The sequence below is a fragment of the Nerophis ophidion genome, linkage group LG03 (genome assembly GCF_033978795.1).
Source record: "Nerophis ophidion isolate RoL-2023_Sa linkage group LG03, RoL_Noph_v1.0, whole genome shotgun sequence".
Taxonomy (NCBI): domain Eukaryota; kingdom Metazoa; phylum Chordata; class Actinopteri; order Syngnathiformes; family Syngnathidae; genus Nerophis; species Nerophis ophidion.
In genome coordinates, this window is record NC_084613.1 from 12,408,533 (window position 1) to 12,423,986 (window position 15,454).

The 15,454-nt window shown below is 38.3% G+C and overlaps 1 protein-coding gene across 2 annotated transcripts in view; it reads right to left on the bottom strand.

Moving 5' to 3' along the window:
• LOC133549125 (FYVE, RhoGEF and PH domain-containing protein 6-like) overlaps positions 1-15,454 on the bottom strand; it is a 66,201-nt gene that overhangs the window by 22,225 nt on the left and 28,522 nt on the right. For both annotated transcript variants that reach the window (XM_061894266.1, XM_061894267.1), the window contains exons 4-7: positions 15,349-15,410; positions 15,221-15,251; positions 5,129-5,280; positions 50-206 (exon numbers count right to left, since the gene is read on the bottom strand). In XM_061894266.1, coding sequence (XP_061750250.1) covers positions 50-206; positions 5,129-5,280; positions 15,221-15,251; positions 15,349-15,410 — 402 coding nt within the window. The remainder of the gene's footprint in view (positions 1-49; positions 207-5,128; positions 5,281-15,220; positions 15,252-15,348; positions 15,411-15,454) is intronic.

Consider the following 15,454-nt stretch of genomic DNA (forward strand, 5'->3'; position numbering starts at 1 on the left):
ATAAGACCAGCTCCCGGGACAAAGAAACAGGTCAGGCGAGTCTCGTCACCTCAAATTCACGTACGACAGCGCCGAATGCTGGATTCTTCTTGCTCTGCTCTTCCAGTAGGGCCACATTCTTGTCAAACTCCCGGATGTATGTGGAATACATTTTCAAATAGGGACCTCTCTGTAGGAAGATGTCCGCCAGCTGGTCGTTTTCATCCCTGTTCAGATTAAAAAATAAATGCAGACGAGGATTATTACGCTTGGAACTGGCACAGGCCACTTCATCATGCAAAAGGAGGTGACATCAATTATAACTTGACATGCTGGAATCCTTAAAAACAGTAGCGGCTTCGTCTCAATTAGAGGATCTTTGACTAACCCTTTAACATTAGGTAGGTAATAACCGAGCAGTGCTCCTGTCACGTATGGGATCTTTGATCATGTTTTCAAAACCACAGACGAAGGATCTTTGTGAAGTGTTTATGCAATAAAATTCTAAAAAAAAAAAAAAAGCAGAATGCTCCTGTTATAAAGAAGGCAGGGGCGTCAAAATCATTTCCAACATAGGACACATCACAGTTAAAAGTGAAACCATATAAATGCTTCATGGTATTTTACTGAACAAAAAACTTTGTTTTTGCTCCCATTTTTCATGAGTTGTTGAAATCAAAAATGCAAAACTTTTAATTTAGTGTTCGCTTGCAACAACACTGTTCACTTTACACAGATTTTTTTTGTGAGAGTAATTTTTTACAGTGTCGCATGCTTTTTTTTTTTTTTTTTACAGCATATAAATGTGCATTTTGTTCTGCGTCCTGTTTCGCTAAGGGACTGTAGACCATTGTCAATCTTCTTCCTGCCATGTGTCCTGTATATTGCAGAATGTATACTGTGGTGGGGATATAATCCTGAACAAGTTTTTGGTATGGATGAGAGACTTATTTTGGAGATGAATGTCCTCTCGCACATTTATAATGCAGGACAAAGCCAAAAGCGCGGGATTTAAGGCCCCAAAAGATGGTGCGACTGAAAATTTTTGAATTTGTCGCACTTTTAATATTATTTTTGTTTTACAATTTTTTTTTAATTCAACCCCTTTTCCCGTATTGCTTATGCAGTATCTTGTTTAGCTCATTCATTGTTTATGTTCTTTGTTTGTTTTTTGTTTTCTGCTTTTTAACCTCTAAAGCACTTTGGTTCAGTTTAAAATTTTTTGTAAATGCGCTATATAAAGAGTTGTTGAAATCAAAAATGCTAAACTTTTACTATAGTGTTCGCTTGCAACAACACAGTTCACTTTACACAGATTACACAGATTTACACAGTGTCGCATGCTTTCTTTTTACAGCATATGTGCATTTTGTTCTGCGTCCTGTTTTGCTAAGGGACTGTAGACCATTGTCAATCTTCCTGCCATGTGTCCTGTATATTGCAGAATGTATACTGTGGTGGGGGATATAATCCTGAACAAGTTTTTAATATGGATGAGAGACTTATTTTGGAGATGGATGTCCTCTCGCACCTTTATAATGCAGGACAAAGCCAAAAGCGCAGGATTTAAGGCCCCAAAAGATGGTGCGACTGATTACGTGTTGAAAGTTTTTCAATTTGTCGCACTTTTAATATTATTTTTGTTTTACAATTTTTTTTAATTCAACCCCTTTTACCGTATTGCTTATGCAGTATCTTGTTTAGCTCATTCATTGTTTATGTTCTTTGTTTGTTTAGTTTTTTGCTATATGCTTTTTAACCTGTAAAGCACTTTGGTTCAGTTTAAATTTTTTTTATAAATGTGCTATATAAAGAGTTGTTGAAATCAAAAATGCAAAACTTTTACTATAGTGTTCGCTTGGAACAACACAGTTCACTTTACACAGATTACACAGATTTACACAGTGTCGCATGCTTTTTTTTTTACAGCATATAAATGTGCATTTTGTTCTGCGTTCTGTTTCACTAAGGGACTGTAGACCATTGTCAATCTTCCTGCCATGTGTCCTGTATATTGCAGAATGTATACTGTGGTGGGGGATATAATCCTGAACAAGTTTTTAATATGGATGAGAGACTTATTTTGGAGATGGATGTCCTCTCGCACCTTTATAATGCAGGACAAAGCCAAAAGCGCAGGATTTAAGGCCCCAAAAGATGGTGCGACTGATTACGTGTTGAAAGTTTTTCAATTTGTCGCACTTTTAATATTATTTTTGTTTTACAATTTTTTTTAATTCAACCCCTTTTACCGTGTTGCTTATGCAGTATCTTGTTTAGCTCATTCATTGTTTATGTTCTTTGTTTGTTTAGTTTTTTGCTATATGCTTTTTAACCTGTAAAGCACTTTGGTTCAGTTTAAAAATTTTTTATATATGTGCTATATAAAGAGTTGTTGAAATCAAAAATGCAAAACTTTTACTATAGTGTTCGCTTGCAACAACACAGTTCACTTTACACAGATTACACAGATTTACACAGTGTCGCATGCTTTTTTTTTTACAGCATATAAATGTGCATTTTGTTCTGCGTTCTGTTTCACTAAGGGACTGTAGACCATTGTCAATCTTCCTGCCATGTGTCCTGTATATTGCAGAATGTATACTGTGGTGGGGGATATAATCCTGAACAAGTTTTTAATATGGATGAGAGACTTATTTTGGAGATGGATGTCCTCTCGCACCTTTATAATGCAAGACAAAGCCAAAAGCGCAGGATTTAAGGCCCAAAAAGATGGTGCGACTGATTACGTGTTGAAATGTTTTCAATTTGTCGCACTTTTATTATTTTACACATTTTTAATTTTTTTTTTAATTCAACACCTTTTACTGTATTACTTTTGCACTATCTTGTTTAGTTCATTCATTGTTTATGTTCTTTGTTTGTTTTTTGCTCTTTGCTTTTTAAACTGTAAAGCACTTTGGTTCATTTTAAAACAAATTGTAAATGTACTATATAAATAAAGTAACCCTCTCTTGCGTTGAAATGCTGCGGGCTTTAAGATAAGATAGGTCAAAAATTCCTAGAGCCCTAAAAGCAGGTTTTGATCTTTGGTTTCATTTTTTTTTAATGGTAGTAGTACTGTACTTATTTTTTTCAAATCCACGAAAGTGTGAACTTTGAGAGTGTTTCAATGAGTAAAATATGAGAAAATGTTAATACATGTCTGAGAAAAGTTTATAAAGTGTGTAGTTAGGGGCTTAACAGACTTAAAATATATAAAAGAAACTTAAAAACCTACTGTACAGTATGGTAAATGAAAAAAAGCATATAAAAAATAAAAAAACAACCTGTAAACGAAAAAAACATGCATGGTAAATGGGAAAAAAAAACATCCTGTAAATGAAAAAATATAGATCATACAAAAAAACTTCTAATACACGGATTTTACTTAAAGCGATTATTTTTTGGAATGTAACCCCAGCGTTGAACGAGGGAACATTGTATACACAAAAGACGTATTCCTCTCAAATATTGTTGGGAACTGAGGAGACATTTTTTATGCTTTTTAGGTGGAATTATTTCCCATTCTTGCTTGATGTACAGCTTAAGTTGTTCTACAGTCCGTGGTCTCTGTTGTGGTATTTTAGGCTTCATGTAGCGCCACACATTTTCAATGGGAGACAGGTCTGGACTACAGGGAGGCCAGTCTAGTACCCGCACTCTTTTACTACAAACCCACGCTGTTGTAACACGTGAAGAATGTGGCTTGGCATTGTCTTGCTGAAATAAGCAGGGGCGTCCAGAAAAAAGATGTTGCTTGGATGGCAACCTATGTTGCTCCAAAACCTGTATTTCAGCATTAATGGTGCCTTTACATATGTGTAAGTTACCCATGCCTTGAGCACTAGTACACCCTCATACCATCACAGATGCTGGCTTTTCAATTTTGCGCCTAGAACAATCCGGATGGTTCTTTTCCTCTTTGTTCCTGAGGACAAAACGTCCACAGTTTCCAAAAATAATTTGAAATGTAGACTCGTCCATCTTAGATGAGCTCGGGCCCAGCGAAGCCGGTGGCGTTTCTGGGTGTTGTTGATAAATGGCTTTCGCTTTGCAAATTCATGCACTTTCTCTTGCTACTTCAAGGCTTGAATGTTTGATTCATTCATTATTGTTATTTTATTTTCAAATGTATTGTTAGCCTGTAGAAAAAGTTAATTTTGATATTTACCTCAGAAAGCTACAAATAGAAAAGAGGCATTCCATTTTTTTTTATTTAGTTTATTTGATATGCCATTCATATTTTTTTAATTATTATTATTTGAAAATGAATTTTGCATGTCACTATAGTTATATAAGCCTTGCTTGTTCAATATTCAACGCAAAACTTGTTTGGGTCCCCATTAAAAGGTTAATTTGTTCAACCTTGGCCCCACAGCTTTGTTCAGTTTTACATTTTGGCCCACTCTGTATTTGAGTTTGACACCCCTAACATAGACGACCTTCAATACACTGCTTTAGCAGTCCAGCTCCTTGAAAACAGCAGATAACTCCGGTCCAAAAGAGAATTTTTCACCATTTTTGCAAAAGGTTCTTAAAAACATCATAGTTATCTTGACATATAGAGGATCTTTGACCGGGTACTATGGCGTCCTTAGGTCAAATGGAGACACTGAATGTGAGTGGGAGTGGTTGTTTGTCTATATGTGCTTTGTAATTGCCTGGCAACCAGTCTAAGGTGTCAGTCAACTTCTCGCTGAAAACGTAGACTGAGGTAGGCTCCAGCTCAGCCATGACCCCAATGAGAACAAGCGGTATAGAAAGTGCATGGATGGATGGGAAAGGAGAAGTCCATAGATTTAGTGCATCGTTATTTCAATAGTTATCCTTGAATGTCCTACTTTAGATAACCACAAGAGACAATATTGGGTCTTTTAAGAGGTTCACGAGAACAAGAAATCTAAACTAAGTCGGAGGACGATGGAATGTAATTCCGCTGATAACAGAGAGATCACATTCCAGCCTCTCAGTTAGGACGTTGGCATTTCCTTAATTAGACTGAATTAGCCTGTACTCAAAGAGTACAGGGGAGATACAGTATGCACATTTAAATATAGATTTTTAAAGCTTCAGGCACAAGTGTAGACAAATATTGAGAATGGACTGCTGATCAAAACAAAAGCAAGCAATTGGAAGTGTTCTGTACCACACGGCCAGTCTGTTCTGTAGTTCCTGCAGCAGGTCCTGGTTCAGCTCGTAGAGTTGAGGGAGGTAGTACAGGATCTGGTTCAGCAGACGATCCTCGATCACAGGTTTGCCACTTTGACGGGACGCTTCAGCTACCGCCTCGCGGAAGTCCTGCAGTACAGATTATCAGAGAGGGAGATCATCAACTACTGTCGGAATCCCAAAAGTACAACTGTGTGGTGTTACTGTACGGTTAAAAGCAGAAAGAGATGGCATGCATTCAAAGTTGCAGAGAGGCAGACAAAACGTGATGACTGATGAGATAAAATAATGCATGGCTAACAATCTTAGCGCCTGTGCGGATTATAAAAAGGTATTTTTATGAACATGCCAGTCAGTGGATGTTCTCATTCATCCAGGTCATTGTATTCTCAGGGCTTTTAATCCCCCTCAACTAGACTGTTTGGTTTGTCTTAGAAGAAGCTTTACCTCTCATCATCTGATCAATCTCACTCTCAGAGTAGATGTGACCAATCTAAACCTAGGACTAGATGCGACCAATCTAAACCTAAGACTAGATGCGACCAATCTATACCTAAGACTAGATGCGACCAATCTATACCTAAGACTAGATGCGACCAATCTATACCTAAGACTAGATGCGACCAATCTATACCTAAGACTAGATGCGACCAATCTGTACCTAAGACTAGATGCGACCAATCTGTACCTAAGACTAGATGCGACCAATCTGTACCTAAGACTAGATGCGACCAATCTGTACCTAAGACTAGATGCGACCAATCTGTACCTAAGACTAGATGCGACCAATCTATACCTAAGACTAGATGCGACCAATCTATACCTAAGACTAGGTGCGACCAATCTATACCTAAGACTTGATGTGACCAATCTATACCTAAGACTTGATGTGACCAATCCAAACCTAAGACTAGATGTGACCAATCTAAACCTAAGACTACATGTGACTAATCTAAACTTAAGACTCGGTGTGACCAATCTAAACCTAAGACTACATGTGACCAATCTAAACCCAAGACTACATTTGACCAATCTAAACCCAAGACTAGATGTGACCAATCTAAACCCAAGACTAGATGTGACCAATCTAAACCTCAGACTAGATCTGACCGATCCAAGTCTAAGACTGGATCTGACCAATCCATGTCTAAGACTAGATGTGACCAATTTAACCCAAGACTAAATGTGACCGATCTAAACCTAAGACTACATGTGACCAATCTAAACCCAAGACTACATTTGACCAATCTAAACCCAAGACTAGATGTGACCAATCTAAACCTCAGACTAGATCTGACCGATCCAAGTCTAAGACTGGATCTGACCAATCCAAGTCTAAGACTAGATGTGACCAATCTAAACCCAAGACTAAATGTGACCGATCTAAACCTAGACGAGATGTGACCAATCCAAGTGTAAGACTAGATCTGACCGATCCAAGTCTAAGACTAGATCGGACCGATCCAAGTCTAAGGCTAGATCGGACCGATCCAAGTCTAAGGCTAGATCTGACCGATCCAAGTCTAAGGCTAGATCTGACCGATCCAAGTCTAAGACTAGATCTGACCGATCCAAGTCTAAGACTAGATCTGACCGATCCAAGTCTGAGACTAGATCTGACCGATCCAAGTCTAAGACTAGATGTGTCCAATCTATACCTAAGACGATGTGACCAATCTAAGTCGAAGACAAGATTTGACCGATCCAAGTCTAAGACTAGATGTGACCAATCCAAGTCTAAGACTAGAAATTCCCAATCCAAGTTTAAGATTAGATCTGACTGATCCAAGTCTAAGACTAGATCTGACCGATCCAAGTCTAAGACTAGATCTGACCGATCCAAGTCTAAGACTAGATCTGACCGATCCAAGTCTAAAACTAGATCTGACCGATCCAAGTCTAAGACTAGATGTGACCGATCCAAACCCAAGGTTAAATGTGACCAATCTAAACCTAAGACGAGATGTGACCAATCCAAGTGTAAGACTAGATCGGACCGATCCAAGTCTAAGACTAGATCTGACCAATCCAAGTCTAAGACTACATCTGACCAATCCAAGTCTAAGACTAGATCTGACCAATCCAAGTCTTAGACTAGATCTGACCGATCCAAGTCTAAGACTAGATGTGTCCAATCTAAACCTAAGACGATGTGACCAATCTAAGTCGAAGACTAGATTTGACCGATCCAAGTCCAAGACTAGATGTGACCAATCCAAGTCTAAGACTAGAAGTTGCCAATCCGAGTTTAAACCTATATCTGACCGATCCATGTTTAAGACTAGATGTGACCGATCCATGTTTAAGACTAGATGTGACTTATCCAAGTCTAAGACTAGATGTGACCAATACAAGTCTAAGACTAGATGTGACCGATCAAAGTCTAAAACGAGCTCTGACCAATCCAAGTCTAAGACTAGAAGTTGCCAATCAAAGTCTAAGACCGGATCTGACCGATCCAAGTCTAAGACGAGATGTGACCAATCCAAATCTAAGACTACATTTGACCCATCCAAGTCTAAGACGATCCAAGTCTGGGAGCATGAACTGATAAAGCCAACTGGGATGAGAGAACGTCTTCTAAAACGAACCAAACAGTTGCCATGGATTGAATGCCCTGAGATTATGTTTATGAAAGACATCAGATGTCAAACTGCCAACACTCAGCAGCCACAATATTAAATACACCAATATTTTAGTTATCATACTGGGATAGGTTCCAGCACCCCCCAAAACCCCAAAAGGGACAAGCAGTAGAAAATGAATGGATGGATATTTACCTACATTGTTATTCATTCTTATTTTTTTTATAATAATTTGTTTTACTATCATTTTTTATTATTCAGCATTTTTAATTTTTTAATTGGAATAGCAAATTTTGCAACATGTGACTTGCTTTTTGTTTTTTGTTTTTAATCCTGCAAAAATCCTGACATAATCAAGTATAGGACAGTTGGTGAGAATTTCTGAAAGTTGGCTTTGGTGTGAGTCGGCGTGTGCACTGTACTGTCTGAGCTATAATTCACAACTCCACATGGTGATGTTTATGAGCCATAATTCACGAGTCGACATGCAGACATGAAGCCTGAACATAGCACAAACACATCCGCATTCTTTCAGACTTGGTATGACTGTGTGTCATCGCCGGACTCCATTCCTGCACTATTGAGGTGACAGATACTTCCTGTCGGTGACATCGGCTCATAGGACCACATTTCAATCTTAAACAGAGCTAAGGGGGGAAAAAAACACTCAAGCACAGGAAATAAAGGAGTTTTTCCAAATCAGAGCTTATGATGAATTGCATATTTTATATTACAAGTTGTGTTGTACAAAACCAGTGAAGTTAGCACATTGTGTAAATGGTAAATAAAAACAGAATACAATGAATTGCTAATCCTTTTCAACTTATATTCAATTAAATAGACTGCAAAGACAATATATTTATGAATGAATATAAGCAGGGGCGTCCATGAAAACGTTGCTTGGATGGCAACAAATGTTGCTCCAAAACCTGCCTTTCAGCATTAATGGTGCCTTCGCAGATGTGTAAGCTACCTATACCCCCATACCATCACAGATGCTGGCTATTCAACTTTGCGCCTAGAACAATCCGAATGGTTCTTTTCCTCTTTTTTCCGTAGGACACAAGGTCCACAGTTTTCAACAACAATTTGAAATGTGCACTCGTCAGACCACGGAACACTTTTCCACTTTGCATCAGTGCATCTTAAATGAGCTCGGGCCCAGAAAAGCCGGCGGCGTTTCTGGGTGTTGTTGATAAATGGCTTTCGCTTTGCATGAAATTGTATTAACTTGCACTTACAGATGTACTGACCAACTGTAGTTACTGATGGTTTTCTGAAGTGTTCCTGAGCCCATGTGGTGATATCCTTTACACACTGTCGCTTTTTGATGCAGTTTTACCTGTGGGTTTCAAGGTAATGGGCATTCAATGTTGGTTTGCCGATCCTTTGACCCTTTTGATGATGTAAAGCAGTGGTCCCCAAACTTTTTGTAGCTGCGGACCGGTCATCGCCTGATAATTTGTCCCACGGCCTGGCTGTGGGGGGGGATTTTTTTTTCTTTGTCATGAAAAAGGGAGGTTTTTGTCATGAAAAAGGGAATTTTTTTGGATTGGTGCACTAATCGTAAGTGTATCTTGTGTTTTTTATGTTGATATAATAAAAAAAAAAAAAAAAAAAAAATTAATAAAAAATTCTTCTGCGGCCCGATACTAATCGAGCCCGGTGGTTGGGAACCACTGATATAACGGACCGTAGATGGTGAAATCCCTAAATTCCTTGCAATAGCTAGTTGAGAAATGTTGTTCTTAAACTATTTGATTATAAAGCGCACTGCTCCCGCATTTGTTGACAAAATGGTGACCCTCACCCCGTCCGTCCTTGTTTGTGAATGACTGAGCATTTCATGGAAGCTGCTTTTATACCCAATCATGGCACCCACCTGTTCCTAATTAGCCTGCACACCTGTGGGCTATTGTTGTGTTTGATATGCATTCCTCCACTTTCTCAGTCTTTTTTGCCACTTGTGCCAGCTTTTTAGAAACATGTTGCAGACATCAAATTCCATATGAGCGAATATTTGCAAAATATTAAGTTTTGTAGTTCTAACGTTAAATATGGGGGTATAGGTAGCTTACACATCTGCAAAGGCACCATTAATGCTGAAAGGCAGGTTTTGGAGCAACATTTGTTGCCATCCAAGCAACGTTATCATGGACGCCCCTGCTTATTATTATTTATAGATTTATTGTCTTTGCAGTCTATTCAATTGAATATAAGTTGAAAAGGATTTGAAAATCATTGTATTCTGTTTTTATTAACCATTTACGGAACGTCCCAACTTCCATCCATCCATCCATCCATCCATCCATTTCCTACCGCTTGTCCCTTTTGCGGTCGCTGGTGCCTATCTCAGCTACAATCAAGCGGAAGGCGGTGTACACCCTGGACAAATCGCCACCTCATTGCAGGCCCAACACAGATAGACAGACAACATTCACACTCACATTCACACACTAGGGCCAATTTAGCGTTACCAATCAACCTATCCCCAGGTGCATGTCTTTGGAAGTGGGAGGAAGCCGGAGTACCCGGAAGGAACCCTAAATAAGAGTTATTTTTAGTTCATGTCATATGCAAAGCAGGTAACGTCACATCTTGGCAAGCTTAGGGTTTTTTTTTGTTTTTGTTTTTTTTAAGCCTGACTTGCAGCCTTGCAAAACCATTTCACACACCCGCCTGGCAATACAAATTTAATTAGCCCTTAAGCCTAAATGATTCAGCGCGGTGGATGAAAGTGGAGGTTAAATTGCGTTTAGGATTAAGCCACTTCATCATCAGCTGCTTTGAGTCCCCTCTGAGGGGTCACCGGTTCACCGAAACCGTGCATGTCAGGGCGTCGACGTCTTCTAAAATAATAGTGCACCTCTTACATCACGCTGACAAAAGGGAAGTGCATTTGCAGGGTAAGAGTCAATCATTTAGGGTGTTTTCAGGTATGAACTAAGCAATTAAGCTCCTTTCACACGAGCGTCCTCTGGTCTGCCTTACTTCCTTATCCTTCTAAAGTTGTTATTGTAGCACACGTGAGTTTCAATCTGTGTGTGGAATCAGATCTGCGTATGTGTCTTTCTGTATTATAATTTTTCTGTGTTTAAAACAAAATATATGTCTTTCGATGGGCGTGTATAAAAAAAAAATGTGTGTGTGCGTACCGTATTTTACAGACCATAAAGCGCACCAGACTATAAGGCGCATCGCCGGCGAATGGTCTATTTTTGAGCTTTTTCCATATATAAGGCGCACCGGATTATAAAGTGCACTGTCGATGAATGGTCTATTTTTTATCTTTTTTTTCATATATAAGGTGCACTGCCGATGAATGGTGTATTTAAAAAAAAAAATCTTTTTTCATATATAAGGCGCACCGCCGATGGTGTATTTTTTAATATTTTTTCGTATATAAGGCGCACTGCCGATAGTGTATTTTTTAAAATCTTTTTTCATATATAAAGGCGCACCGGATCATAAGGCGCACTGCTGATGAATGTTCTATTTTTGATCTTTTTTCATATAAAAGTCGCACTGCCGATGAATGGTGTATTTTATAGCTTTTTCCATGTATCAGGCACACCGGATTATAAGGCGCACCGGATTGTAAGGCCCACTGCCGTTGAATGGTCTATTTTCGATCTTTTCTCATATATAAGGCGCACTGCCGATGAATGGTGTACTTTTTTTAATCTTTTTTCATATATAAGGTGCACCGGATTATAAGGCGCACTGCCGATAAATTGTGTATTTTTGGGCTTTTTCCATATCAGACGCACCGAATTGTAAGGCGCACTGCCGAGGAATGGTCTATTTTTGATCTTTTTTCATATATAAGGTGCACTGCCAATGAATGGTGCAGTTTTGATTTTTTCATACATAAAGCGCGATTATAAGGCGCACTGCCGATGAATTGTCCATTTTGGATCTTTTTTTCATATATAAGGCGCACCGCCGATGAATGGTCTATTTGGGATCTTTCCCATACATAAGGCGCACCGCCGATGAATGGTCTATTTTGGATCTTTTTTCATATATAAGGCGCACCAGATTATAAGGCGCACTGCCGACAAATGGTCTATTTTTAAACTTTTTTTCATATATAAGGCGCAATGGATTATAAGGTGCACCGCCGATGAATGGTCTATTTTTTATCTTTTTTCATATATAAGGTGCGCCGGATTATAAGGCGCACCGGATTGCAAGGCCCACTGCCGTTGAATGGTCTATTTTCGATCTTTTTCCATATATAAGGCGCACTGCCGATGAATGGTGTATTTTTGAGCTTTTTCCATAAATCAGGCGCACCGGATTATAAAGCGCACTGCCGATAAATTGTGTATTTTTGGGCTTTTTCCATATCAGCCGCACCAGATTATAAGGCGCACTGCCGATGAATGGTCTATTTTCGATCTTGTTTCATATATATGGTGCACTGCTAATGAATGGCGCATTTTTGATTTTTTCATATATAAAGGCGCACCGGATTATAAAGCCACTGTCGATGAATGGTCTATTTTCGATCTTTTTTCATATATAAGGTGCACTGCTAATGAATGTTGCATTTTTTATTTTTTCATATACAAGGCGCACCGGATTATAAAGCGCACTGCCGATAAATGGTGTATTTTTGAGTTTTTTTCCATAAATCAGGCGCACCGGATTATAAAGCGCACTGCCGATAAATTGTGTATTTTTGGGCTTTTTCCCATATCATCTGCACCAGATTATAAAGCGCACTGCCGATGAATGGTCTATTTTCGATCTTTTTTCATATATAAGGAGCACTGCTAATGAATGGTGCATTTTTGATTTTTTCATATATAAAGCGCACCGGATTATAAAGCGCACTGCCGATGAATGGTCTATTTTGGATCTTTTTTCATATATGAGGCGCACCAGATTATAAAGCGCACTGCCGACAAATGGTCTATTTTTAATCTCTTTTCATATATAAGGTGCAATGGATTATAAGGTGCACTGCCGATGAATGGTCTATTTTTGATCTTTTTTCATATATAAGACACACTGCCGATGAATGGTCTATTTCGGATCTTTTTTCATATATAAAGTGCGCCGGATTATAAAGCGCACTGCCGATGAATTGTCTATGTTGGATCTTTTTTCATATATAAGGTGCGCCGTATTATAATGTGCACTGCCAATGAATGGTCTATTTTGGATAATTTTTTCATATATAAGGCGCACCGGTTTATAAAACGTACTGCCAATGAATGGATTATTTTTGATATTTTTTCATATATAAAGCGCACCGGATTATAAATGGCACTGCCGGTGAATGGTCTATTTTGGATCTTTTTTCATATATAAAGGTGCACCGGATTACAAGGCGCACTGCCGACGAATGGTCTATTTTTCATCTTTTCTTATATATAAGGCGCAACGGATTATAAGGCGCAGCGGCGATGAATGGTCTATATAGGATCTTTTTTCCACATAAAAGGCGCACCGGATTATAAGGCGTACTGCCGGCGAATGGTCTATTTTGGATCTTTTTTCATCTATAAAGGCGCACCGGATTATAGGGCGCACTCCCGATGAGTGGTCTATTTTATATCACGCTAAAATTAATATTTTAGAATGGCCTTTTCAAAGTCTGTGTGGACAATGCCGAAGAAACAAGTCCATGTCAGAAAACCAACACATTTTGCTGAACTGAACCAATTTGGTCAAGAGGAGTGGTCAACAATTCAACCGGAAGCTTGTGGATGGCGACCAAAAGCGCCTTATTGCAGTGAAACTTGCCAAGGGACATGTAACCAAATATTAACATTGCTATATGTACAATTTTGACCCTGCAGATTGGGTCATATTTTCAGTTGACCCATAATAAATTCATAAACGAACCAAACTTCATGAATGTTTTTTTGTGACCAACAAGCATGTGCTCCAATCACTCTATCACAAAAAAATAAGAGTTGTAGGAATGATTGGAAACTCAAGACAGCCATGACATTATGTTCTTTACAAGTGTGTGTCAACTTTTGACCACGACTGTATAACCCTGTAACTACTTGGTATCGGAATCGATACTTAAATGTGTGGTATCATCTAAAACTAATGTAAAGTATCAAACAACAGAAAAATAAGTGATTTTTACATTTTAACAGAAGTGTAGATAGAACATGTTAAAAGAGAAAATAAGCAGGTATTAATAGTAAATGAACAAGTAAATTAATAATCAATTTTTACAGCTTGTTCGTCATAATGTAGACGAAACAATAGAATGATAAATGACATGCAATAATAAACAATGTTTAATGTACTGTAAACATTTTTGTTAAAAAAAGCCAACAATGGCATTTTTTGTGGTGCCCTTTATTTAGAAAACTATAGAAAAGTACCGAAAAGTATCATAATACATTTTGGTACCGGTATAAAAATATTGGTTTTGGGACAACACTAGTAGAAAGTCCGGCGGGCCAGATTGAAAATCTTAATGGGCCGCGTATATTTTGCCAAGGTCTGCATTTGGACACTTGGACTTCCCTTGCACGTGTGACAATACAAAAAAATTAAAAAATAACTACCGTATCTTTCGCATTATAAATCGCTCCAGAGTATACGTCACCCCAGCCGAAAATGCATAATAAAGAAGGAAAAAAAACAAATAAGTCGCACTGGAGTATAAATCGCATTTTGGGGGAATTTTATTCGATAAAACCCAACACCAAGAACAGACATTTGAAAGGCAATTTAAAATAAATAAAAAATAGGCTGAATAAGTGAACGTTATATGAGGCATAAATAACCAACTGAGAAGGTGGCTGGTATGTTAACGTAACATATTATGGTAAGAGTCATTCAAATAACTATAACATATAGAACATGCTTTATGTTTACCAAACAATCTGTCACTCCTAATCGATAAATCCCATGAAATATTCTTCCTTGATGTCTCTTCTAAACCACTTTGCCAACTCCAAAAGTAATTTGTGTCGCTCCTTCTTGTCGTTTTCTGCTGCATATTTCACTACGTCCAGCTTGTAATCTGCACTGCATAATTTCCTTTTCGCTGCCATTTTTGTTCAGCCCTTCTCAGTTTTTATAAATTACCGCCAACGATGAAATTATCCATTTTAATAGCTACGGCAGTAGCATATAGCAGTTAATATAACAATGCACTTCTGCCATGACCCTCCCCCGCCCAATTCTTATTGGTTGACGTGTGTGTGACTATTGCTGACATTTTCTACGTCTCCTCCACGAATGAGCTAAATAATATTGATATTTTACGATAATGTGTTAATTTCACACATAAATCGCTCCGGAGTATATGTCGCACCCCCGGGCAAACTATGAAAAAAACTGCGACTTATAGTCCGAAAAATACGTTTTTTGAGAAATCAGACACATTTACTGCATGGAAACATAGTATTCATAACAACATTCATAAGGCAGAAAAGCCCAAGTGCATCATGGGTAGAAATAGTACTTATAAACGCTTTAAAGTAAGAATAACATGTACTTACAACATGGAGCAGTTTCAGGACATTCACGAACCTAAGAGGCAATACATGAGTGACATGTTAGGCAGTGTCAAGTAAAATTACTTGTTTTTTTTTAGCTGCTCAAAGAAAAGGAAACAAAAAGGTCTTACACTTTCTCAGAGGTCATAATTTCAGTGGCGATGTAAAAGATCTTGGACTTTTTGGGGCCGCTCTGCATCGGTTGTAAAAGAAAGAGCAAAATGATGAATATGACAT